Source organism: Pan paniscus, chromosome 17 (genome assembly GCF_029289425.2).
Source record: "Pan paniscus chromosome 17, NHGRI_mPanPan1-v2.0_pri, whole genome shotgun sequence".
Taxonomy (NCBI): domain Eukaryota; kingdom Metazoa; phylum Chordata; class Mammalia; order Primates; family Hominidae; genus Pan; species Pan paniscus.
In genome coordinates this window covers 37,829,044-37,853,563 of record NC_073266.2, presented here as the reverse complement: position 1 = coordinate 37,853,563, position 24,520 = coordinate 37,829,044, and the positions used below count along the sequence as shown (strand labels likewise).

General features: G+C 43.7%; 1 protein-coding gene and 1 long non-coding RNA gene across 2 annotated transcripts; one reads left to right on the top strand and one right to left on the bottom strand.

The window, feature by feature from the left end:
• Positions 1-908: 908 nt before the first annotated feature.
• LOC117976854 (uncharacterized) lies at positions 909-9,936 on the bottom strand. The gene is made up of 2 exons (XR_004667673.2): positions 9,361-9,936; positions 909-1,255 (listed from the first exon to the last, which is right to left on the bottom strand). It is a non-coding gene; the product is annotated as an uncharacterized LOC117976854 (long non-coding RNA).
• TYMS (thymidylate synthetase) lies at positions 8,474-24,060 on the top strand. The gene is made up of 7 exons (XM_003815632.6): positions 8,474-9,255; positions 10,950-11,023; positions 13,444-13,618; positions 19,630-19,731; positions 21,254-21,429; positions 21,943-22,014; positions 23,430-24,060. Exons 1-7 carry the CDS (start codon positions 9,051-9,053, stop codon positions 23,565-23,567), a joined length of 942 nt encoding a protein of 313 aa, XP_003815680.1. The 5' UTR covers positions 8,474-9,050; the 3' UTR covers positions 23,568-24,060.
• Positions 24,061-24,520: the final 460 nt, after the last annotated feature.

The following is a 24,520-nucleotide window of genomic DNA, read 5'->3' as shown; positions in this document are numbered from 1 at the left end:
TCAATTTTTTGAGACAGTCTCTCTCTGTTGCCCAGGCAGGATTGCAGTGGCGTGATCTCGGCTCATGGCAACCTCCACCTCCCAGGTTCAAGCGATTCTCATGCCTCAGCCTCCCAAGTAGCTGGGATTACAGGTGTGCACCACCACACTTGGCTAATTTTTGTATTTTTTAGTAGAGATGTGTTTTTACCATGTTGGCCGGGCTGGTCTCAAACTCCTGGCCTCAAGTGATCCTTCCACCTCAGCCTCCCCAAGTGCTGGTATTACAGGCATGAGCCACTGCCTGGCCTGGCATTTCAATTTTTAAAATCTTCAGTAATAAATGAAAAGTTTTGTCTTATTATTATAATTTTTATGGTTTTTTATTATTCATGAGAATAAACATTTTCCAAGTTTGTTTACTAACTGAATTTCTTTTTTGTGCATCTTACTTGGTATCATGGATAAAATTTTGTCAATTTTCTGATTATATCAATGCATTCAGGGTCCCAAACCTGCCAAAGTTTAAAGAGAAAGATACTAAGGGAAAAACCAGGAAAAGATGATAGAAAAGAATCACCCTGGCATTTTCAATCATGTAAACATTTGCTAATTTTATAGGGTGAAATATATATTTAGAACCCTCTTCTGGAACTTTCTTCTAGTTATCTAGCATCCTAAGTGCCTGGACGTTCCTGATTGGTTTGCAATGTGTTTTATTTCCCATCCCCAAGTTTCACAGCTGCCGGCCCTGGGATCTACAGTCACAGGCTGTAACACAATATCTTGCACATCCCGAGTATTTAATAAGCTCTTGTAGATGGGCTCTTACCATCATCATCATCGTGAAAGGCAAATATACAAAATTTGTTGACTAACGTAATGAGTCATGAGTAACAGAATTTTGCTGACCAAACACTACGTGCATGTAGAGTACAGAATAAACACTTTATTATCACATCAGAGGAAAAGACCATCTCAGAGGCTCAACAACCCAGGAAAGCTGTGAAGATTTCTTCAAATTGTTAAGAATATCCATGCATATGGGTTTCACATTATTTTGCTACATACAGTACCAATTTTTCCAAAAGCCAACAGCAGGTATTCTATTACCCATCCTGGACTTTTACTCCAAGAAAAAACACACTGAGTCTGTGAGTAATTTATTAGTATTTTGATCATTGCTGCCTTTTTTTTTTTTTTTTTAAGGTAAGAAGATCTATTGCATCCTATATCCAGTAAGTAGAATTATCTCTTCATCTGGGACCTGGAAATCCTGAAATAAAAAAGGATAATGCAATAAACATAGTTGCAGGAAAGTATGTTAGCTATATACTATGAAGTACTCTTAGTTTACTTATGTTGAACGGCTTAGCTATTAATACTCAAATTGAGTTAAAATGAAAATTCCTCCTTAAAAAATCAAACGTAATATGTATTACATTTCATGGTACATTAGTAGTTCTTTGTATATTGAATAAATACTAAATCACCTAGGTGTCTATGTTCTATCACATCTACAAACATGTCACTTCCTAATTAACAAAATGTTCTTCCTTTAGTTTGCTTTTGCACTTAAAATATATATAATTGACTTTTTTGGAAAAAAATCTAAGATTCATTGCTTTGTTTTGTAAAGACCAATAGGTTCTGTATAGTCTTTTTTTAAATTGTGGTAAAATACACATGGCATTAATTTACCATTTTAACCATTTTAAAGTGCACAATTTGTGGCATTAAGTACACTCACATTGCTGTGCAACCATCATCACCGTCCATCTTCAGAACCTTTTTATCTTCCCAAACTGAAACTCTGTACTCGTTAAGCACTCACTTCCCATTTCCCCATCCCCCAGCCCCTAGCAACCACGACTGTACTTTCTATGAATTTGACTACTCTAGGTACTGCATGTAGGTGGAATCATACAGTATTTGTCTTTTGTTTTGTTTTGTTTTGTTTTTTGTTTTCTAAGACAGGGTCTCACTCTGTCGCCCAGGCTGGAGTGCAGTGGTGCAATCACAGTGTCCTTTTGTAACTGGTTTATTTCACTTAGTGCAATGTTTTCAAGGTTCATCCATGTTGTTGCATGTCTCAGAACTTCCTTTTTTAGGCTAATATTCTTGCATATATTTACCTAGTTTTGCTTATCCATTCAGCCATTGATGGACACTTGGGTTGCTTCCATCTTTTGGCTATTGTGAATAATGCTGTTTTGAACGTGGGTGTGCTACATAGTTACTTTTTAAAATTGGCACAACAGCGCTGTCTTCTGACATACATATTTTATGGAAAACACAAGATTTTTCTGGCTGACGCTCAACCTCATAATTTGGACCTTGGTGCAACACAACATACAGCTATGTGTCAGTATATATCACTAAGGATTACAATGAGAGTATATACAGTCAGTATTTCAAATTATAAAAAGAAATGTAGGCCAGGCACGGTGCCTTACACCTGTAATCCCAGCACTTTGGGAGGCCAAGGTGGGTGGATTACCTGAGGTCAGGAGTTCGAAACCAGCCTGGCCAACATGGTGAAAACCTGTATCTACTAAAAATACAAAAATTGGCCAAGTGTGGTGGCGCATGCCTGTAATCCCAGCTACTCAGGAGGCTGAGATGGGAGAATTGCTTGAACCTGGGAGGCAGAGGTTGCACTGAGCCAAGATTGTGCCACTGTACTCCAGCCTGGGCAACAGAGCAAGACTCTTTTTTAATAAATAAATAAATAAATAAATAAATAAATAAATAAATAAAAGAAATGTAATGAAAGAGAGAGAACTCTGAACTTTTAAAGAACTTTTCACCCAGTCTTGATCTATCTGATAGAAAGGCTTGTCAGAGAAAGTTAGAGTTCAGAGGCAGCCAACTGAATATAATTAACTCCAAATGAAGATAAACCTTTTCTAAATCATAACTGAAGGCTATAAAAATGAGAATTATATTAATTTTTTTTTGAGACAGGGTCTTACTCTATTGCCCAGGCTGGAGTGCAGTGGCATGATCTGGGCTCACTGAAGCCTGACCTCCTTGGCTCAGGTGATCCTCCCACCTCAGCCTCCTGAGTAGCTGGGACTACAGGTACTACCATGCCCGTCTATTTTTGTATTTTTTTAGTAGAGATGGGGTTTCTCCATGTTGTCCAGGCTGGTCTCAAACTCCCGGGCTCAAGCAATCTGCCCGCCTCAGCCTCCAAAAGTGCTGTAATTACAGGCATGAGCCACTGCTCCTGGCAGGGAACTAATAGAATCCTGCATTCCTCGGTGTGCAATAAATCTCAAATACAGTCTATTCAACCATAGATTTTAAATATTTGTTAGTGAAGGTGACAAAAAATAAGTGATTAAGAGAACCTATTTTCTATCCAATGAGCTATCAAAAGCTTATAGAGTGGAAAGAGAGTGGGGGAGGTGAGGCTCAAAACAGCTAAATGGAAAGAAGATTTTGCATGCAGGCTGAACTGGATTTTCATCCTGGCTACTATGTTTTCTAGATGTGTCACTTTGGCCAAGATCCTTAATCTCAGTGTCATCTATAAGGTAATTAAAGTACACTAGTGCCCCGCTAATCTGTAGTTTTGCTTTCCAAGCTTTCAGTTACCCGAGATCAACTGCGGTTTTAAAATATTATGTGGAAAATTCCAGAAATACATAGTAAGTTTTCAATTGCATGCCATTAAATCTCATGCTGTCCCTGCCCCCTTCCTCTCCGGAGGTGAATGCTCCCTTTGTCCAGTGGCTCCATGATGACTACATTCCCCAAATTGTTCTCTTAGGAACCCTTTCTGTGTTCAAGGAACCCTTACTTTACTTAATTATGGCCCCAAAGCACAAGATAGGGATGCTGGCATACTGTTATAATTGTTCTATTTTATTATTAGTTATTGTTGTTAATCTCTACCTGTGACTAATTTATGAATTCAACTTTATCATAGGTATGTAGGTATAGGAAAAAAACATGGTATGTATAAGGTTCAGTACTATCTGCAGTTTCAGACATCCCCTGGGGGTCTTGGAACATATCCCCCGTGGATAAGGGGAAACTACTGTAAAACTTTGTGTTTTATAGAGTAGTTGTGAGAACTACATTAATCCATAATGTGTGGCTCATGATACTCATTGATAGATGGTAGTAGCAACAATAAAAAATAATATTGTCAAGTAACTGATTCATAATTGACTCTCAAAAACATTAATTTTCTGCTTTCCTTTACCTAAGTTTACCTACATGTTTGAATTTGTAAAGGGAAGGTTTTTCTAGACCAATAATTTTCAAATATTTTTGCTCTCATACTTCCTCAAAGGAAACTGAAAAAGTTGCAACATACTTGCATGTCATTTTTCTATATAAGTTGAAAGAATACCAAATTGTTATTTTCCCACGCATTGTAAAGATTAGCAGGTCATCCCTCTTTAAAATGTACCAAATGGAATCTAAATATCATCACAATTTGACCCAGCATCATCCGTTTAAACAAATATACAAGTTTTTCTTTAACAATGAGAAATTTTATCTCATTCCATTTTCTCCCTAAACTCTTATTTCAATCTACATTCCTAAGAATTTTATCCTAATGTAGTATATTTTTATGCTTAAATATCTTTTGTTGATCAACACAATTTTGATCATTTTTAAATTTTAAAAATTAAGAACATCCTGTGACATCAAATTCTAGGTATGAAATATTTATTCTAGATTGGGTGATCATTATAATTATTTTTTGTACGTAATTGATCAAAATAACATAAATATACTACAAATTTCTATGACTACTAAACATATAAAAGTAAAATTTTAAACAAATATATCTCTTAATGAGAAGGAATAGCTTTTTATACTCCAATAAGTTAACGTATCCACTAATAATTATTATTTCTTCCTAGAACAAGACAGGATTAAGCATCATGACCGTCTCTATTGGGGGATGTTTTTATAGATGCAAGCACTGTGGCACCTACTGGTATAAATGCACCTGCTGATTGGAATATTCTTTCCCCAGATCTTCCCCTGCTGGTTTCTTCCCAGTATTCAGGTCTCAGCTCAAATGTGACTTCCTCAATGAGGCCTCCTGGTGATCAGATCTAAAGCACCCTCTACACAATCACTGTTTAGTGCTATACCCATTAATTTACTATCATCACACTTGTCACTATCCGCAGATATCTTGTTTGGTTACTTTTGTAGTGTTTGTCACTGCCAGAATATCAGTTCTATGAAGAAAAGGGCCTTGTCTGTCTTGCTGTTTGTAGACATGAGGAAGGCACCATGATATAAATGTGTGTTAATGAATGAATGAATGAATGAAATTTGTCTGAGAGAACCATTCATTCTAACCAACATTTATGGAGTAACTACTTTGAAAAGAACCATTCTGTCTTTACTATCAAGCCAAGATACTCAAGGAAGGCAGCAGAAGTGGAAGCTCCATGTGGGCAGAGGAGCCTAGTCTTGAGATGTGATTTAGCTGGTATTTGGGTGGAACAAATAAACCAGCCTCAAAATAACACAAGGGGCCGGGTGCAGTGGCTCACGCCTGTATCCCAGCACTTTGGGAGGCTCGAGGCAGGCAGATTACTTCAGGTGAGGAGTTCGAGACCAGCCTGGGTAACATGGTGAACCTCCGTCTCTACTAAAAATACAAAAACTAGCTGGGCATGGTGATGGGTGCCTGTAATCCCAGTTACTCGGGAGGCTGAGGCAGGAGAATTGCTTGAGCCTGGGAGGCAGAGGTTGCAGTGAGCTGAGATTGTGCCACTGCACTCCAGCCTGGGTGACAGAGCAAGACTCCGTCAAAGGAAAAAAAGAAAGAAAGAAAGAAAAAAAACACACAAGGATGTGCAACTGATGCAGGGCGGGTGAGCCCAGAATTGGGCTTAGCTCAGGAGGGTTCTTGGTTTTGATCAGGAAAGAATTTAAGAGCTACCTGGTAGAAGAAAAGCTCTACTGATATGGCAACAGCTCCCTGAGTGCCCCTGCAGAGCAGAGCTACCCTATAGGCAGTGTGCTGACAGCAGTAGCTTAAAGGCAGGTCTGCAGTGATATTTATAACCTACTTTCAATTACATGCAAATTAAGGGGCAGATTATGCAGAAATGTCTAGAAAAAGGGTGGTAACTTCCGGTTGTCGGCTCACTGCCATGGAAAGGGGCAGTAAGCTCTGGATGTTGCCATGACAATGGTAAACTGACATGGCACACTGGTGGGCACGTCTTATGGAAAACTACTTCTGCCCCATCCTTGTTTTGACTACTCCTCAATTTGGTCCCATGTCAGAGCCCTGCCTCCAGAGTCAAGCCCTGTCTACCTCACAATTATTATGTATCAGGTTTAAAAAAAATAACACAAGTAAGGCTGGGCATGGTGGCTCACGCCTTTAATCTCAGCACTTTGGGAGGCCGAGGTGGGCAGATCACTTCAGATCAGAAGTCTGAGACAAGCCTGACCAACATGGTGAAACCCTGTCTCTCCTAAAAATGCAAAAAAAAAAAAAAAAAGAAAAAAAAATTAGCTGGGCATGGTGGCAGGCACCTATAGTTCCAGCTACTTGGGAGGCTGAGGCAGAATTGCTTGAACCCATGCAGCGGAGTTTGCAGTGAGCTGAGCACCACTGCACTACAGCCTGAGGGACAGAGCAAGATTCCACCTCAAAAAAAAAAAAAAAAAAAAAAAGAAAAGAAAAAGAATAACACAAGGAAATTAAACACAGATAACGTGCATATGGATAATCTGGAATATTTTCAGCCTGGGATCTTCCTCGTGCTCGGAAACGTGTAGGGAAACGTATAGGGACAGTTTTCAGCTGGTGTGGGGTGGGGGAATGCCAACATATGGTTGGCTTTCCACAGTCCTGCTAAAGCCCTGCAATGTGCAGAACAAACCGGTCCAGCTAAGAAAAGTCCCACCCAAAATGCTGAGAGCACCTCTGTACTCAATCAACAGTTGAGGTAAAAGGATGCTTGCAAGTACAACACATGTATCAGTGCATTTTAAACTCATTATAAAATCGTTCTGTAAACCAAAAATAAAATTCTACGCCCCAGAACCATCTGAAAAGACCATTCCTCTGGGTCAAAGGCATTCCAAATTTAACCTCAAAAAGTAGTTCAGGCCACGATGGGAAGGGGAGCCAGACATGCCTCATTATTCCCTCCTCCGTTTGGAATTTAGGCACAGCTGACCAGCATTGACATCAACACAGGCCTTAAGACAGGTAGAACACACTCTTTAAGTCTGACAAGAAACATTTACAATCTATCTCTCTAAAGCCTGCTACCTGGAGGTTTAATCTGCATGATGAATCCATGGTCTCCACAACCCCTTATCTTAACCCAGATATTCCTTTCTATTGATTCAAATCTTTTTTTTTTTTTCCCCATACGGCTCTGTCACCCAGACTGGAGTGCAGTGGCGCTTTCTCAGCTACTGCAACCAACCTCCGCCTCCTGGGTTCAAGCGATTCTCCTACCTCAGCCTCCTGAGTACCTGGGGTTACAGGCGTGTGCCACCTCGCCCCACTAATTTTTGTATTTTCAGTAGAGACGGGTTTCACTATGTTGGCCAGGATGGTCTCAATCTCCTGACCTCGTGATCTGCCCGCCTCGACCTCCCAAGTGCTGGGATTACAGGCGTGAGCCACTGCGCCCAGCCCTCTATTGATTCCAGATCTTTAGATAACAATTCTTTCAACCAAATGTATAAAAAATCAAGTTGTAGCCCAACCACCTTGGGGACATGTTCTCAGGATCTGCTGAGGGCTCTATCACCGGCCATTGGTCACTCATATTTGGCTCAGAATAAATTTCTTCAAATATTTTACAGAGTTTAACTCTTTTCATCAACAGTTCCCACTCCCCAGTGTTAATGTTATAAACAATTCAGTAAAACTGGGAAATGTGGTCTATTAAAAACTTGGGGCCGAGTGCGGTGGCTCACGCCTGTAATCCCAGCACTTTGGGAGGCCAATGTGGGTGGATCACCTGAGGTAAGGAGTGCGAGACCAGCCTGGCTAACATGGCGAAACCCCGTCTCTACTAAACATGAAAAAAAAAAAATTAGCCTGGCGTGGTGGCGCGCGCCTGTAGTCCCCAGCTACGCGAGAGGCTGAGGCAGGAGAATTGCTTGAACCCAGGAGGCGGAGATTGCAGTGAGCTGAGATCACGCTACTGCACTCCAGCCTGGGTGAGAGAGCAAGACTCTGTCTCAAAAAAAAAAAAAAAAAAAAAAAAAAAGACCGCCAGGGCTCAAACAAAAAGCCCTGGCGGTCTTTTTTTTTTTTGAGACAGTCTTGCTCTGTCGCCCAGGCTGGAGTACAATGGTCGGATCTTGGCTTACTGCAACCTCTGCCTCCCAGCTTCAAGCAATTCTTCTGCCTCAGCCTCCCAAGTAGCCACCACGCCCAGCTAATTTTTGTATTTTTAGTAGAGACAGGGGTTTCACCATGTTGTCCAGGCTGGTCTTGAACTCCTGACCTCAGGTGATCCACCCGCCTCGGCCCCCCAAAGTACTAGGATTACAGGCGTGAGCTACCGCGTCCAGCGCCCTGGCGGTTTTTAATCAAGTAGAAAAGCTGCATTATACCACTTGCTTCGGTTGCCTTCAGTGAGAAAGAAGAAATGGAAATGCAAATCACTTATTAGTTGTAGGAAACAGATCTCAAACAGTAGTTTTGTTGATAAGACCGCAGGAAAACGTGGGAACTGTGCTGCTGGCTTAGAGAAGGCGCGGTCGACCAGACGGTTCCCAAAGGGAGCAGTCCTTCCCAGCCACCGCACCTGCATCCAGGTTCCCGGGTTTCCTAAGACTCTCAGCTGTTGCCCTGGGCTCCGTTCTGTGCCACACCCGTGGCTCCTGCCTTTCCCCCTGGCGCACGCTCTCTAGAGCTGGGGCCGCTGCGACCCCGCCGAGCAGGAAGAGGCGGAGCGCGGGACCGCCGCGGGAAAAGGCGCGCGGAAGGGGTCCTACCACTGCACCACTTCGCCTGCCTCCGTCCCGCCGCGCCACTTCGCCTTCCTCAGTCCCGCCGCTCGCCGCGCCACTTCGCCTGCCTCTGTCCCGCCGCCCGCCGCGCCATGCCTGTGGCCGGCTCGGAGCTGCCGCGCCGGCCCTTGCCGCCCGCCGCACAGGAGCGGGACGCCGAGCCGCGTCCGCCGCACGGGGAGCTGCAGTACCTGGGGCAGATCGAACACATCCTCCGCTGCGGCGTCAGGAAGGACGACCGCACGGGCACCGGCACCCTGTCGGTATTCGGCATGCAGGCGCGCTACAGCCTGAGAGGTGACGCCGCGGGCCCCTGCGGGACCGGTGGCGGGAAGGAGGGAGGCGCGGCTGGGGAGAGCGCTCGGGAGCTGCCGGGCGCTGCGGACCCCGTTTAGTCCTAACCTCAATCCTGCGAGGGAGGGGGCGCATCGTCCTCCTCGCCTTACAGACGCCGAAACTGAGGGTCCCATTAGGGACGTGACTGGCGCGGGGTAACACACACAGGAGCGACAGCCGGGAGGTAAGCCGCGTCCCAGCGGCTCCGCGGCCGGGGCTCGCAGTCACCCCAGTGATGCCGTGGCCCCTAAGGCGGGCGTCATCGGGCAGCGTTTGCCCTATGCTGGAGAGTTAGGGAGAGCTGCCTGGGCTTGACCGCGCGCTGGTCTGAAAGTCCTGGCTTTGGCCCCTCCTCCTTTTTCCCCTGTTGACCGTTCCGCTTTGCAGAGTTTTCAAAAACTGGAGCGAAAATGATGTGGGCGGGGCAAAGGCGGCGGGAAGAGGAGAGCACTGAAGCTGGCGCGGGAACTTGGTTTCCTGGTGGCCTCCCATCCAATCCCCACGAACCAGCTTTCCTCTTAAACCTTGAAAAGAGAAATTCGGGAGTTCGAGTATAAGTTCTTATTCGTCCTTTCCTCTTTCCTTTCAGACAGGAGCACCCCAGGCAAAAAATGTCTCGCGGGTTATTGGCGCCAGGCTTTCAGGGGACAGTGGGGCGGGGCGGGGTGGGCACAGGACGTTAGGCAGCCGTTGGCCCTCCCTAACGTCACACCGTCCTGTCGTCCTGGATCCTGCGCCAGCTGCGTGGGGGAGGGGACTCGAAGGTGTGTAAGCCAGGGGCTGACCTTGACCTCTCAGATAAATGGAGCGCAGCCTTGACACAGGGGTGGAGGTGGTTTTGAATGGGGAAACCCATTCGTGGTGAAGCAGATTCACTGTAGCTGGCGGAAAAGCCCTCCAGCCCACGGACCCATCTAGAGACGAATACATACCAGCTGCTGTGGCTGATTGGCGTGGGACAGCTTGGGGAGTTTTGTCTGAGGAGAGGGATCCACTTTTCTGCAGCTCCGAGCCCAGGGGCCTTTGATGAGCCATAGACCTCATTTTTAACCCACCTTTCTGCTTAGACATTGAGCAAGTTACTTCTCATATAGCTTCCCTATATGTTAAAAATGGAGAAAATAATGCTTAGTAGGCAATTCTGATAAAAGCAGGTGCTTGCAAAAATCTCTGTTGTCTGAATATAAACTATACCACAAGAGAGTGTGGGATGAACGAGTACTGCATTTAAAGATAAGTTTTTACACTTTTATTTCTCTGTGGCTCGACACTTCTGATGCCTCCCTTTTTGTTCCTGGGACACATGCTTGGTGTTGTCTTCACACCTTTGTGACAGGATTAGCACTAGTGGGCAGTGGATGATAGCTCCTCCCTTTTTCCACATGTTCATCCCTGCCCTCGCCACCATCTCACTGTGTGGAATTCCTGTGTCCACTGGTCACCGGGGCACAGAAGTGCTGTCTCAGCCTGAATTGGGTCACTGATGTGACTTGCAGCCTGGGAGCTCCACCGTGATCTCTGGCCCACTTTGCGGGAGTCTAGGCTTTCTGGATGCTCCAGGGCTTCACGTCCCAGGGCAGTTTTCTTCCCTGAAGAAAGTTGGATGGCATGATCTGTCTTCCCATCTTGAAACCGTATGGCAAATTGTTTTTCAGATGAATTTCCTCTGCTGACAACCAAACGTGTGTTCTGGAAGGGTGTTTTGGAGGAGTTGCTGTGGTTTATCAAGGTAAAGAAGTCGCTGCTATTGGAAGTCAGTAGTCTGTTCTCAACACAGCAGCCAGTGAGATCCTTTCAAAACTCAAAGCGGCCAGGTGTGGTGGCTCACGCCTGTAATCCCACCACTTTGGGAGGCTGAGTCAGATCACCTGAGGTTAGGAATTTGAGACCAGCCTGGCCAACATGGTGACACCCCAGTCTCTACTAATAACACAAAAAATTAGCCAGGTGTGCTGGTGCATGTCTGTAATCCCAGCTACTCAGGAGGCTGAGGCATGAGAATTGCTCACGAGGCGGAGGTTGTAGTGAGCTGAGATCGTGGCACTGTACTCCAGCCTGGGCGACAGAGGGAGAACCCATCTCAAAAACAAAAAAAGACACCACCAAAGGTCAAAGCATATCATTCCTCACCCTCAAGCCCTTAGTGGCTCCATTTCACTCAGTAAGAGCCACGGTCCTTATGGGGTCCCTTTTTCAGCTCTGACCTTAGCTGCTGCTCTCTGCACCAGCCCTGCTGTTCTTGTGAGGTTTTGAGCACACCGGGACATCCCCACTCCCTGGAACCTTCTTCCCCCACACTTGGCTTCTTCCTTTGAGTCTCTACTCCACTCGGGCAAGCCTTCCTAGACCTCCTGATTTAAAACTGTGACTCTCCCCCAACCTCCTTGGTTTTTCTCCATAGACGAACATCACCATCTGATGTATGTCAGCCTTTCCCTTCCCCTGTTAGAAGGGGGACAGCAGGTAGTAAAAGTGAAAGGTGCTGTAAGCTTTATGAGGGCAGAGGATTTGTTTCTCGTGTTCACTGTTGTATCGCCAGGGCCTCAAACACAGCCTGCCACATAGTAGGAGTCAACATATATTGATCACTAAATGTAGATACCACCTGTGTTCCCATGTTCATATAAATTCTAGAAGAGTCTCTTCAGTAACAAGGTGAACCCCTTCCAGAGGGCTGAGTAGGTACCTCAGGCCGGGGCCAGAGTGCTGTGTAGACAGGCAGCAGCCCAGACCAAGCTTCTCTGTGTTCCGTGTCCTGGTCTAGAACCAGCGATGTTCTGACCAGCGCTTTTTGGAAGGTGGCTGAGGTCTGGGCTCTGGGCCATGCTAGAAGCTGGGATCCCTTCTATAGAGCACTTGCTATGGCTTGTATGGTCTTGGGGCAAGCCAGACCCAAGCCCTCTTATCCCATTTTAGAAAGGGCTTCAATTTGGATCCAGCCCCAGGTCTGCCTTAGCTCTGTATTCTTGGGGTATTTTGTTCTGTATTGGCCTATCTTGACTAACAATGAGCCTTGGATTTGAAACATATCATCAGAAACCTCAGAAGACAACATTCTTAAACTGGCTAGAGCCTGGTCTGAATGGATGAAAAGGAGAGACTTTTGAAGCAATATGTAAAAGATTGAGAAATGATTTGTTGGAAATTTCTCAATTGGAGAAATTTCTTTGATTTGTTGGAAATTTCTTTGATTCTTTCTCAATCAAAGAAAATCGGGACAAACTCAACAATAGAAAGGGAGGAAGCAAGATACTCAGAAATAAAATGCATTCCCCTGTTTCAACTTAATGCTTCAATTCAGGATTCTAAGGAATCCTTGCCAGCAATGTCAGACTCACCTTGATAGTTGGAGTTACTCCATTGGTGACTTGATCAAATACAGGAGTTGATGCACCTGCACTGTAAAATACTGATTAGTCTGATCATTAGGAATATCCTGTATGCCAGGTAGAAGATACATTGAACAGATTGCATGTAGGCATTAAATTCATTTTGGGGTATTACATATAGACAACACATTTCATTAAGAAGCATAAAACTGTCATCGGTGGAATACTTAAAAGCACTTGGAGGTGTTTAGCCTAAAAAGCTTAGTTGAGGGGAATGGAAGAAAAGATCTGGGAGGGTGGTTCCAAAGAAGGGATCAGACTGTCCTAAAGCCCTCAGGAATCTGGGCTGGGACCAGCTTACTTAAAGATAGGATGGGCAGCTGGGTGTGGTGGCTCACGCCTGTAATCCCAGCACTTTGGGAGGCCGAAGCGGGCAGATCACCTGAGGTCAGGAGTTCGAGGCCAGCCTGACCAACATGGAGAAACGCTGTCTCTACTAAAAATACAAAATTAGCTGGGTGTAGTGGCGCATGCCTGTAATCCCAGCTACTCGGGAGGCTGAGGCAGGGGAATCGCTTGAACCCGGGAGGTGGAGGGTGCCGTGAGCCATGATCGCGCCATTGCACTCCAGCCTGGGCAACAAGAGCGAAACTCTCAAAAAACAAAAAAAAGGATGGGTTCCATATAGGTGGTGTCAAGTGCCCACCTCCTAGCAAGTCAGCAGGGGCCAGAGGCCCTTGTAAGTGGTGTCTCGGGGGGATCAACTGAGATGGCTTAGGATTTACCTGGATGCCTGCTCTGCTCTCCCCGTCTCTTCCAGGGATCCACAAATGCTAAAGAGCTGTCTTCCAAGGGAGTGAAAATCTGGGATGCCAATGGATCCCGAGACTTTTTGGACAGCCTGGGATTCTCCACCAGAGAAGAAGGGGACTTGGGCCCAGTTTATGGCTTCCAGTGGAGGCATTTTGGGGCAGAATACAGAGATATGGAATCAGGTGAGGAGATAGAACAATGCCTTCCATTTCCCGAGTGCCCTTCCTAGCACGTGTTTGCTCCATTGTTTTAGATAAGGTCTGGGGGATGAGTCAATGTCACAGGAGCTGATGTATAGCTTTGACCTTGTGAGGGGTGATGCCAGGTTAAGCCACAATTAAGCCTCATGAAGGCCGTTTCACACTCTTTTTTTTTTTTTTTTAATTATTATACTTTAAGTTTTAGGGTACATGTGCACAATGTGCAGGTTAGTTACATATGTATACATGTGCCATGCTGGTGCGCTGCACCCACTAACTCGTCATCTAGCATCAGATATATCTCCCAATGCTATCCCTCCCCCCTCCTCCCACCCCACAAGAGTCCCCAGAGTGTGATGTTCCCCGTCCTGTGTCCATATGTTCTCGTTCAATTCCCACCTATGAGTGAGAATATGCGGTGTTTGGTTTTTTGTTCTTGTGATAGTTTACTGAGAATGATGTTTTCCAATTTCATCCACGTCCCCACAAAGGACATGAACTCATCATTTTTTATGGCTGCATAGTATTCCATGGTGTATATGTGCCACATTTTCTTAATCCAGTCTATCATTGTTGGACATTTGGGTTGGTTCCAAGTCTTTGCTATTGTGAATAATGCCACAATAAACATACCTGTGCATGTGTCTTTATAGCAGCATGATTTAATAGTCCTTTGGGTATATATCCAGTAATGGGATGGCAGGGTCAAATGGTATTTCTAGTTCTAGATCCCTGAGGAATCGCCACACTGACTTCCACAATGGTTGAACTAGTTTACAGTCCCACCAACAGTGTCAAAGTGTTCCTATTTCTCCACATCCTCTCCAGCACCTGTTGTTTCCTGACTTTTTAATGATTGCCATTCTAACTGGTGTGAGATGGTATCTCATTGTGGTTTTGATTTGCATTTCTCTGATGGCCAGTGATGGTGAGCATTTTTTCATGTGTTTTCTGGCTGCATAAATGTCTTCTTTTGAGAAGTGTCTGTTCATGTCCTTCGCCCACTTTTTGATGGGGTTGTTTGTTTTTTTCTTGTAAATTTGTTTGAGTTCATTGTAGATTCTGGATATTAGCCCTTTGTCAGATGAGTAGGTTGCAAAAATTTTCTCCCATTTTGTGGGTTGCCTGTTCACTCTGATGGTAGTTTCTTTTGCTGTGCAGAAGCTCTTTAGTTTAATTAGATCCCATTTGTCAATTTTGTCTTTTGTTGCCATTGCTTTTGGTGTTTTAGACATGAAGTCCTTGCCCATGCCTATGTCCTGAATGGTAATGCCTAGGTTTTCTTCTAGGGTTTTTATGGTTTTAGGTCTAACGTTTAAGTCTTTAATCCATCTTGAATTGATTTTTGTATAAGGTGTAAGGAAGGGATCCAGTTTCAGCTTTTTACATATGGCTAGCCAGTTTTCCCAGCACCATTTATTAAATAGGGAATCCTTTCCCCATTGCTTGTTTTTCTCAGGTTTGTCAAAGATCAGATAGTTGTAGATATGCGGTGTTATTTCTGAGGGCTCTGTTCTGTTCCATTGATCTATATGTCTGTTTTGGTACCAGTACCATACTGTTTTGGTTACTGTAGCCTTGTAGTTTAGTTTGAAGTCAGGTAGTGTGATGCCTCCAGCTTTGTTCTTTTGGCTTAGGATTGACTTGGTGATGCGGGCTCTTTTTTGGTTCCATATGAACTTTAAAGTGGTTTTTTCCAATTCTGTGAAGAAAGTCATTGGTAGCTTGATGGGGATGGCATTGAATCTATAAATTACCTTGGGCAGTATGGCCATTTTCACGATATTGATTCTTCCTACCCATGAGCATGGAATGGTCTTCCATTTCTTTGTATCCTCTTTTATTTCATTGAGCAGTGGTTTGTAGTTCTCCTTGAAGACGTCCTTCACATCCCTTTTAAGGTGGATTCCTAGATATTTTATTCTCTTTGAAGCAATTGTGAATGGGAGTTCACTCATGATTTGGCTCTCTGTTTGTCTGTTATTGGTGTATAAGAATGCTTGTGATTTTTGTACATTGATTTTGTATCCTGAGACTTTGCCGAAGTTGCTTATCAGCTTAAGGAGATTTTGGGCTGAGACAATGGGGTTTTCTAGATATACAATCATGTCGTCTGCAAACAGGGACAATTTGACTTCCTCTTTTCCTAATTGAATACCCTTTATTTCCTTCTCCTGCCTAATTGCCCTGGCCAGAACTTCCAACACTATATTGAATAGGAGTGGTGAGAGAGGGCATCCCTGTCTTGTGCCAGTTTTCAAAGGGAATGCTTCCAGTTTTTGCCCATTCAGTATGATATTGGCTGTGGGTTTGTCATAGATAGCTCTTATTATTTTGAAATACGTCCCATCAATACGTAATTTATTGAGAGTTTTTAGCATGATGTGTTGTTGAATTTTGTCAAAGGCCTTTTCTGCATCTATTGAGATAATCATGTGGTTTTTGTCTTTGGATCTGTTTATATGCTGGATTACATTTATTGATTTGCGTATATTGAACCAGCCTTGCATCCCAGGGATGAAGCCCACATGATCATGGTGGATAAGCTTTTTGATGTGCTGCTGGATTCGGTTTGCCAGTATTTTATTGAGGATTTTTGCATCAATGTTCATCAAGGATATTGGTCTCAAATTCTCTTTTTTGGTTGTGTCTCTGCCCGGCTTTGGTATCAGGATGATGCTGGCTTCATAAAATGAGTTAGGGAGGATTCCCTCTTTTTCTATTGATTGGAATAGTTTCAGAAGGAATGGTACCAGTTCCTCCTTGTACCTCTGGTAGAATTCGGCTGTGAATCCATCTGGTCCTGGACTCTTTTTGGTTGGTAAGCTATTGATTATTGCCACAGTTTCAGCTCCTGTTATTGGTCTATTCAGAGATTCAACTTCTTCCTGGTTTAGTCTTGGGAGAGTGTATGTGTCAAGGAATTTATCCATTTCTTCTAGATTTTCTAGTTTATTTGCGTAGAGGTGTTTGTAGTAATCTCTGATGGTAGTTTGTATTTCTGTGGGATTGGTGGTGATATCCCCTTTATCATTTTTTATTGCGTCTATTTGATTCTTTTTATTAGTCTTGCTAGCGGTCTATCAATTTTGTTGATCCTTTCAAAAAACCAGCTCCTGGATTCATTAATTTTTTGAAGGGTTTTTTGTGTCTCTATTTCCTTCAGTTCTGCTCTGATTTTAGTTATTTCTTGCCTTCTGCTAGCTTTTGAATGTGTTTGCTCTTGCTTTTCTAGTTCTTTTAATTGTGTTGTTAGGGTGTCAATTTTGGATCTTTCCTGCTTTCTCTTGTGGGCATTTAGTGCTATAAATTTCCCTCTACACACTGCTTTGAATGTGTCCCAGAGATTCTGGTATGTTGTGTCTTTGTTCTCGTTGGTTTCAAAGAACATCTTTATTTCTGCCTTCATTTCGTTATGTACCCAGTAGTCATTCAGGGGCAGGTTGTTCAGTTTCCATGTAGTTGAGCGGTTTTGAGTGAGTTCCTTAGTTCTGAGTTCTAGTTTGATTGTACTGTGGTCTGAGAGATAGTTTGTTATAATTTCTGTTCTTTTACATTTGTTGAGGAGAGCTTTACTTCCAACTATGTGGTCAATTTTGGAATAGGTGTGGTGTGGTGCTGAAAAAAATGTATATTCTGTTGATTTGGGGTGGAGAGTTCTGTAGATGTCTGTTAGGTCCACTTGGTGCAGAGCTGAGTTCAATTCCTGGGTATCCTTGTTAACTTTCTGTCTCGTTGATCTGTCTAATGTTGACAGTGGGGTGTTAAAGTCTCCCATTATTAATGTGTGGGAGTCTTAAGTCTCTTTGTAGGTCACTCAGATGATTGGCACTTACTGGGCGCTTGGCACTTTCCATACTGTGTCATCGGCAGATAGCTGCATGGTTGGTGTTCGTGTTGGGGAATGGGAAGTTCATCGGTGGGACAAGGGACAAAATGCCCCCATTGCTTTGTTGTGGCTTTAATCTCCCTTTCGAGGCTGAGCCACAGCGTGCTGTAGGTGGCGCTGCTGTGAAGCGCAGTGCCAGGGTCACACTCCACTCCCAGCTCTGCAGAGGTGGAGAAAGAATGAAACATCTCACTCCTGGGCTTCCACTTTCCTGTCACTGTTGGTGTCACCTCTTGCTGGATGTCACAGAGCCCAGCCCCTCCCACCTGTCCCTAGGAAAAGCAGATGCCACCTTGGAATGTGGGGTTTGTGTGTGCAATTTACTAGCTGGGCAGAGACCAGCAACCTGGAGAGCAGGTGTCTCATCTAAGGGGACAGTCACATTTCACCTCCAGCCACCTGGAGGAATTTGGGCCTGGTGATGTCAGAATTCTTCAATAAAAGCCTAAAATCTATATTTTATGTGCGATCATGAGATCTGTTAAATGTTAGCAACTTCAGGAAGTTTAAAAATGCTGTGTGGACCTAGAATAGGCAAGTTCTTAAAGGCAGAAAGTGGAATGCTAGTTTCCAGGGACTGGGGAACAGGGAGGAATGGGGAGTTCATGTTTAATGGGCACAGAGGTTTTGTTAGGGATGACAAAAAAGTTCGGGAGATGGGTGATGGTGATGGTTGCCCAACATCAGGAATGTGCTTAATGCTTCTGAATTGCACACAAAAATGGCAAGTTTAATATTATGTGTACTTTATCACAATGAAAAAAGTTGCTTCGTGGGCCAAGTTACTTGTGCAGGTAAGTGTTCTGCAGGTCGTTGCCTGCACCTCAGTTGTAGGGTGTCCTTAGGATGTGAGGCCAGTCCCCTGGCTTAATGATGCTTTAAATCCTGCCTAGTATTCAATTATTTCTTGTCGCTTAAAAGGCCTAAGAAAATTATGGTCTTAGTTTACAGTGGTATGAATGCTTAGCTGTTGGATTTTAGTAGGAAAGTTTGTCCCTTTTTAATTTTGTTTTACAGATTCACAGGATTTTTTTTTTTTTTTTTAATGCACAGAAAGTTTCCCTGGACTCTCTACCCGGTTTCCCCCAGTGATAATATCTTGGGTAACATCCTGTATACATTCACATTGGTGCATTCCTCAGAGTTGTCAGATTTTGCTAGTTTTACGTGCACTTGTGTATGTGTCTATTTGCAATTTTAGCACGTGTAGACTCTTGTAACCACTACAATCAAGTTACAGAACTACACTACCAAGGTTCATCTTTTTAAAATCTTTGATGTTACCTTTTTCGAAACAGTGACCATGAGAGGACTTTCCTCCCAAAATTTTGAGAACTACTGAACCAGAATATAGTCTGACACTAATAGGTAGAAATTAAACCAAAGGAGATTATGAAGCTCTGCACTTCAGTTAACAAATCACTTCTCAGCTTCCAGTTCCATCTCAGAAGGAAGGAAAGGGATTAAAATCCAGAGACCAGAAATGGGAGCAAAGTACAAGGTGGTGTAATCATTATAGAGGTTCCCTGATGTTTCCAAGTCAGTCGTGTGTTCAGCTGCTAAACTCTAAAGTAATTTTAGGTGGAAGTATTGGAAACATGCTGCTGAGGTGATAGAAAGGAATCCATGGTCCTCTGTTAGTTGGAAAGTATATGGAATACTATATTCTACATAAGATACAATACTGTCTGTGAGACAAGGATAAAGTAGATTTTGTCAGTGAAATTGTGACAAGAATCGCTGATGGGTTTAGAGCCTAAGTTTGCGAGGAGCACTGGAAGAAATTAAGATTGTTGAGATTGGAAAGGGTTAGCTATGGGGGGAACAGGAGGAGGTGACTCCATGACAGACCAAATATTCAAAGGACTGTGTAGAAGAGGAAAAAGACTTTGTTAGGGCTCCAGAGGACAGAGCCAGGAGTCAGACAGGGCCTTGAACTCAACCCACCGAGATCTGCAAACTTTGCAGGATGCACCAGATATCTTGTAGCCATGGGTCAATGGGGGACCCTGGGTAAGAGACTGTAATAGATGACCTCTAAGGCCATCTCATGACATGTGTGATTAATGTATGTACCTGTCCTCTCTTTTTGACAATTCTACAGATTATTCAGGACAGGGAGTTGACCAACTGCAAAGAGTGATTGACACCATCAAATCCAACCCTGACGACAGAAGAATCATCATGTGCGCTTGGAATCCAAGAGGTTGAAAGAACCCCGTCGTCTTCATTTATACTAACCATACTCTTAGAGGGAAGCAATCTGGTTTTGTGCAGAGGCACCTGAGGGAGGCAGGACCCAGGGAACTTCCCCCAGCCACATGGTTGATTGTGTGACCTTGGGCAAGTCACATTTTGCTGCACTTTCACCTTCAGATCATGAGGTTGGGCCCAGAGGATTTTTTTTTTTTTTTTTTGAGACAGAGTTTTGCTCTGTTGCCCAGGCTGGAATGCAACGGCGTGATCTCGGCTCACTGTAACCTCTGCCTCCTGGGTTCGAGTGATTCTCCTGCCTCAACCTCCCAAGTAGCTGGGATTACAGGCATGTGCCACCGTGCCCGGCTAATTTTGTATTTTTAGTAGAGACGGGGTTTCACCATGTTGGTCAGGCTGGTCTTGAACTCCTGACCTCAGATGATCTGCCTGCCTCAGCCTCCCAACCAGATGATCTTAATTTGTGTATTTATACTCATTCTTACGCCAAAAAGGGCTTTAAATTGCCTAGAAACTACATGTAAGATGTTAACATTTTAAATGGAAGCAGATGAAGTTCCAGCTTGCTGCCACCTCACTAACATTTTTAACAATTATATTGTAAAATTCAACTCTACCAGGGTGTAGAGCCAGGTGTGGTGGCTCACACCTGTAATTCCAACAACTCCAGAGGCCAAGGCGAGAGGATCAGTTGAACCCAGGAATTTGAGGCTGTAATGAGTCATGATCACGCCATTACACTCCAGCCTGGGCAACAGAGTGAGACCCTGAATATTTAAAAACAACAACAACAACAACAACAAAACTCTATCAGGATGTCGTAAGTACTTAGAGTGAAATACTTGCATCTGTAATAGAGACTTATTTTTTTTTTTTTTTGAGACACAGTCTCACTCTGTTGCCCAGGCTGGAGTGCAGTGATGTGATCTCCGCTCACGGCAACCTCCACCTCCCAGGTTCAAGTGAGTTCCCATTCCTCAGCCCCAGAGCTGAGACCACAGGCGCGTGAATTTTTGTATTTTTAGCAGAGACGGGGTTTCACTATGTTGGCCAGGCTAGTCTCAAACTCAAGTTGGCCTCAAGTGATCTGCCCACCCTGGCGTCCCAGTGTTGGGATTTCAGGCATGAGCCACTGTGCCTGGCCATGTAATAGAGACTTTTAATATAGGAGGGTGTACTAGAAGCACCAGTTTCCTGTGGCAAACAGAATTATTCCTGCTGTATTTGTAATTTGGTGCCACGAAGGTAGCCCAGATCCCTTGAGCTCTGATGGAAGAGCATTGCTTCAGCCGTAAATGGACACCTGCAGAAACCTTGCACCGATGGATAGTCTCCCTCAGCGCCGTGCCATCGCTGCGGGGGCTGTGGGTTATGGACATCACTGCAGCCCAGTGGCTCTCTCTCCTGGTCTCCACCATATGAGTTGGCTTCTGTTTCTCTCCTGTTTTACTTTGCCTTTAGCTGTGGTCTTTCAAACCACCACCCCTCCTTATCTTCCTCTGCTGGTTCCTCAGATCTTCCTCTGATGGCGCTGCCTCCATGCCATGCCCTCTGCCAGTTCTATGTGGTGAACAGTGAGCTGTCCTGCCAGCTGTACCAGAGATCGGGAGACATGGGCCTCGGTGTGCCTTTCAACATCGCCAGCTACGCCCTGCTCACGTACATGATTGCGCACATCACGGGCCTGAAGGTGGGCTGTCTCGGGAAGGGTGACTTGCCAGCCTACCACACTGAGCTCTTCAGTTCTTTAATATGGGAAAACAAATTGCAGAGAGTTTAGTCTCTGATTAGCTTTTAAATTTGATATGTGTAAGTAAGACATGAACCAGCTTTTACTTTGAAACCTTCCTTTTCTGGAAGGTTTTCTGGCCCTGTGGTATATGCACTAACAGATCTATACAGGTTGTTTGTGATACAGCTTCTATGGATTTTCTCAAAAGCTATGCTGAGGTTGGGTATGGTGGCTCATGCCTGTAATCCCAGCACTTTGGGAGACTGAGACAGGAGCAATTGCTTGAGGTCTGGAGTTCAATACCAGCCTGGGCAACCTAACAAGATGCTGTTGCTACAAAAAAATGGAAAAGCTACACTAAATTATTTTTTTTAAAAAGCCTTGCGGTGTCTGCATATTCTAATGTTTTTAAATGATGTTTTAAAGAATTGAAACTAACATACTGTTCTGCTTTCTCCCCCGGGTTTATAGCCAGGTGACTTTATACACACTTTGGGAGATGCACATATTTACCTGAATCACATCGAGCCACTGAAAATTCAGGTAAGAATTAGATGTTATACTTTTGGGTTTGGTACCTTCTCTTGATAAAAGGTTGATTGTGGAACAGGCATCTGCTCAATGCTGTGTCCAAGATAAAGATGACTGCTCCAAATGTGGGGCTTCAGTTTAGGGAGAAGTGGTGGGCAGGTGGGCAGGACAAGACAGGCATCTGCCTCAGCAACCGTGGGCGCTTAACATGTCAGGTGCTGTGAGGTACTAAGCACCAGTACCAGAGAGGGAAGAGCCACATTCAAGCCAGGGGATTGTCCAAAAGGGGGCATTTTAACTCATTTTAACTTGAAGGAGAATTGAAGTGCAAATGTTTTTCCTTTTTTTTTTTTTTTTTTTTTGAGACGGAGTCTTTCTCTGTCGGCCAGGCTGGAGTGTGCCGTGGTGCGATCTCAGCTCACTGCAACCTCCGCCTCCCGGGTTCAACCAATTCTTCTGCCTCAGCCTCCCAGGTAGCTGGGATTACAGGCACATGCCACCACACCCAGCTAATTTTTGTATTATTAGTAGAGATGGGGTTTCGTCATGTTGGCCAGACTGGTCTCAAACTCCTGACTTCAGGTGATCCGCCTGCCTCAGCCTCCAAAAGTTCTGGAATTACAGGCATAAGCCACTGCCCTGGCCATAAATATTTTTTGTTAATTTTACATTAAGTACAATATTTAGGTCCAAACTTCAAAAGTCTGTTGAAATCCCTAAGTTATAGCAGCCAACAATTGATTTGAAATGGCAATAAAAATGTAAAGTTTATCTGCTTCATGAGCCTTAAGGAAAAAAACTCAGAACCAGAAACTTTTTAGCCCCTTCCAGGTTAGATCCAGGTTTTAAAAGTTACTCCTTTGAGGGAGTTTGGCTGCTCCTGAGTGGAGGTGACTTCAGGCTTATTCTCTCTGGCTCTCTGCTCTGGTCGTTTTTAGACATAGTAATAGGTTGTGACCTGTCTTCACATCCTAATTGCCACTGTCTGTTCATCCCAGGAATCCTGGCTTTCTTCCCTTTCTGTTCACTGTCCATGCATGTCATCTTTCCTTCTTTCTGCCAGGGACAGATGGGTTAGGGATTGTGGAATTCAAGTAAACGTAGAGCTGCTATGAGTTACAGATTGACTGTGTTCCTGTCTTTAATAAATTTGCCAAGAGTGATTATAAGAACTTACACCTGATGAGGCACCAGGCTCCTGACGCTGTGTAATGTCACAAAATACCCTTCACTCTTGATCTGTGCAAGAAAACAGCTGGTTGCACTCCAATCATGTTACATAACCTACGGCAAGGTATCGACAGGCTCATACTCCTGTAAAATAGAACTTTGTTGATCACATCCTGTGTACTTGTTTCATGCACATGAGGAGCAATTACAACAGGTTGTACAGTTATGGCAAAATAATGGTCTTATTTTGTTTTTAGCTTCAGCGAGAACCCAGACCTTTCCCAAAGCTCAAGATTCTTCGAAAAGTTGAGAAAATTGATGACTTCAAAGCTGAAGACTTTCAGATTGAAGGGTACAATCCACATCCAACTATTAAAATGGAAATGGCTGTTTAGGGTGCTTTCAAAGGAGCTCGAAGGATATTGTCAGTCTTTAGGGGTTGGGCTGGATGCCGAGGTAAAAGTTCTTTTTGCTCTAAAAGCAAAAGGAGGTCAAAAATCTGTCCGTGACCTATCAGTTATTAATTTTTAAGGATGTTGCCACTGGCAAATATAACTGTGCCAGTTCTTTCCATAATAAAAGGCTTTGAGTTAACTCACTGAGGGTATCTGACAATGCTGAGGTTATGAACAAAGTGAGGAGAATGAAATGTATGTGCTCTTAGCAAAAACATGTATGTGCATTTCAATCCCACGTCCTTATAAAGAAGGTTGGTGAATTTCATAAGCTATTTCTGGAATATTTTTAGAATATTTTAAGAATTTCTCAAGCTATTCCCTCAAATCTGAGGGAGCTGAGTAACACCATCAATCATGATGTAGAGTGTGGTTATGAACATTTAAAGTTGTTTTATATGTTGCTATAATAAAGAAGTGTTCTGCATTCGTCCATGCTTTGTTCATTCTGTACTGCCACTTACCTGCTCAGTTCCTTCCTAAAATAGATTTAAAGAACTCTCCTAAGTAAACATGTGCTGTATTCTGGTTTGGATGCTACTTAAAAGAGTATATTTTAGAAATAATAGTGAATATATTTTGCCCTATTTTTCTCATTTTAACATGTGCTGTATTCTGGTTTGGATGCTACTTAAAAGAGTATATTTTAGAAATAATAGTGAATATATTTTGCCCTATTTTTCTCATTTTAACTGCATCTTATCCTCAAAATATAATGACCATTTAGGATAGAGTTTTTTTTTTTTTTTTTTTTTTTTAAACTTATAACCTTAAAGGGTTATTTTAAAATAATCTATGGACTACCATTTTGCCCTCGTTAGCTTCAGCATGGTGTGACTTCTCTAATAATATGCTTAGATTAAGCAAGGAAAAGATGCAAAACCACTTCGGGG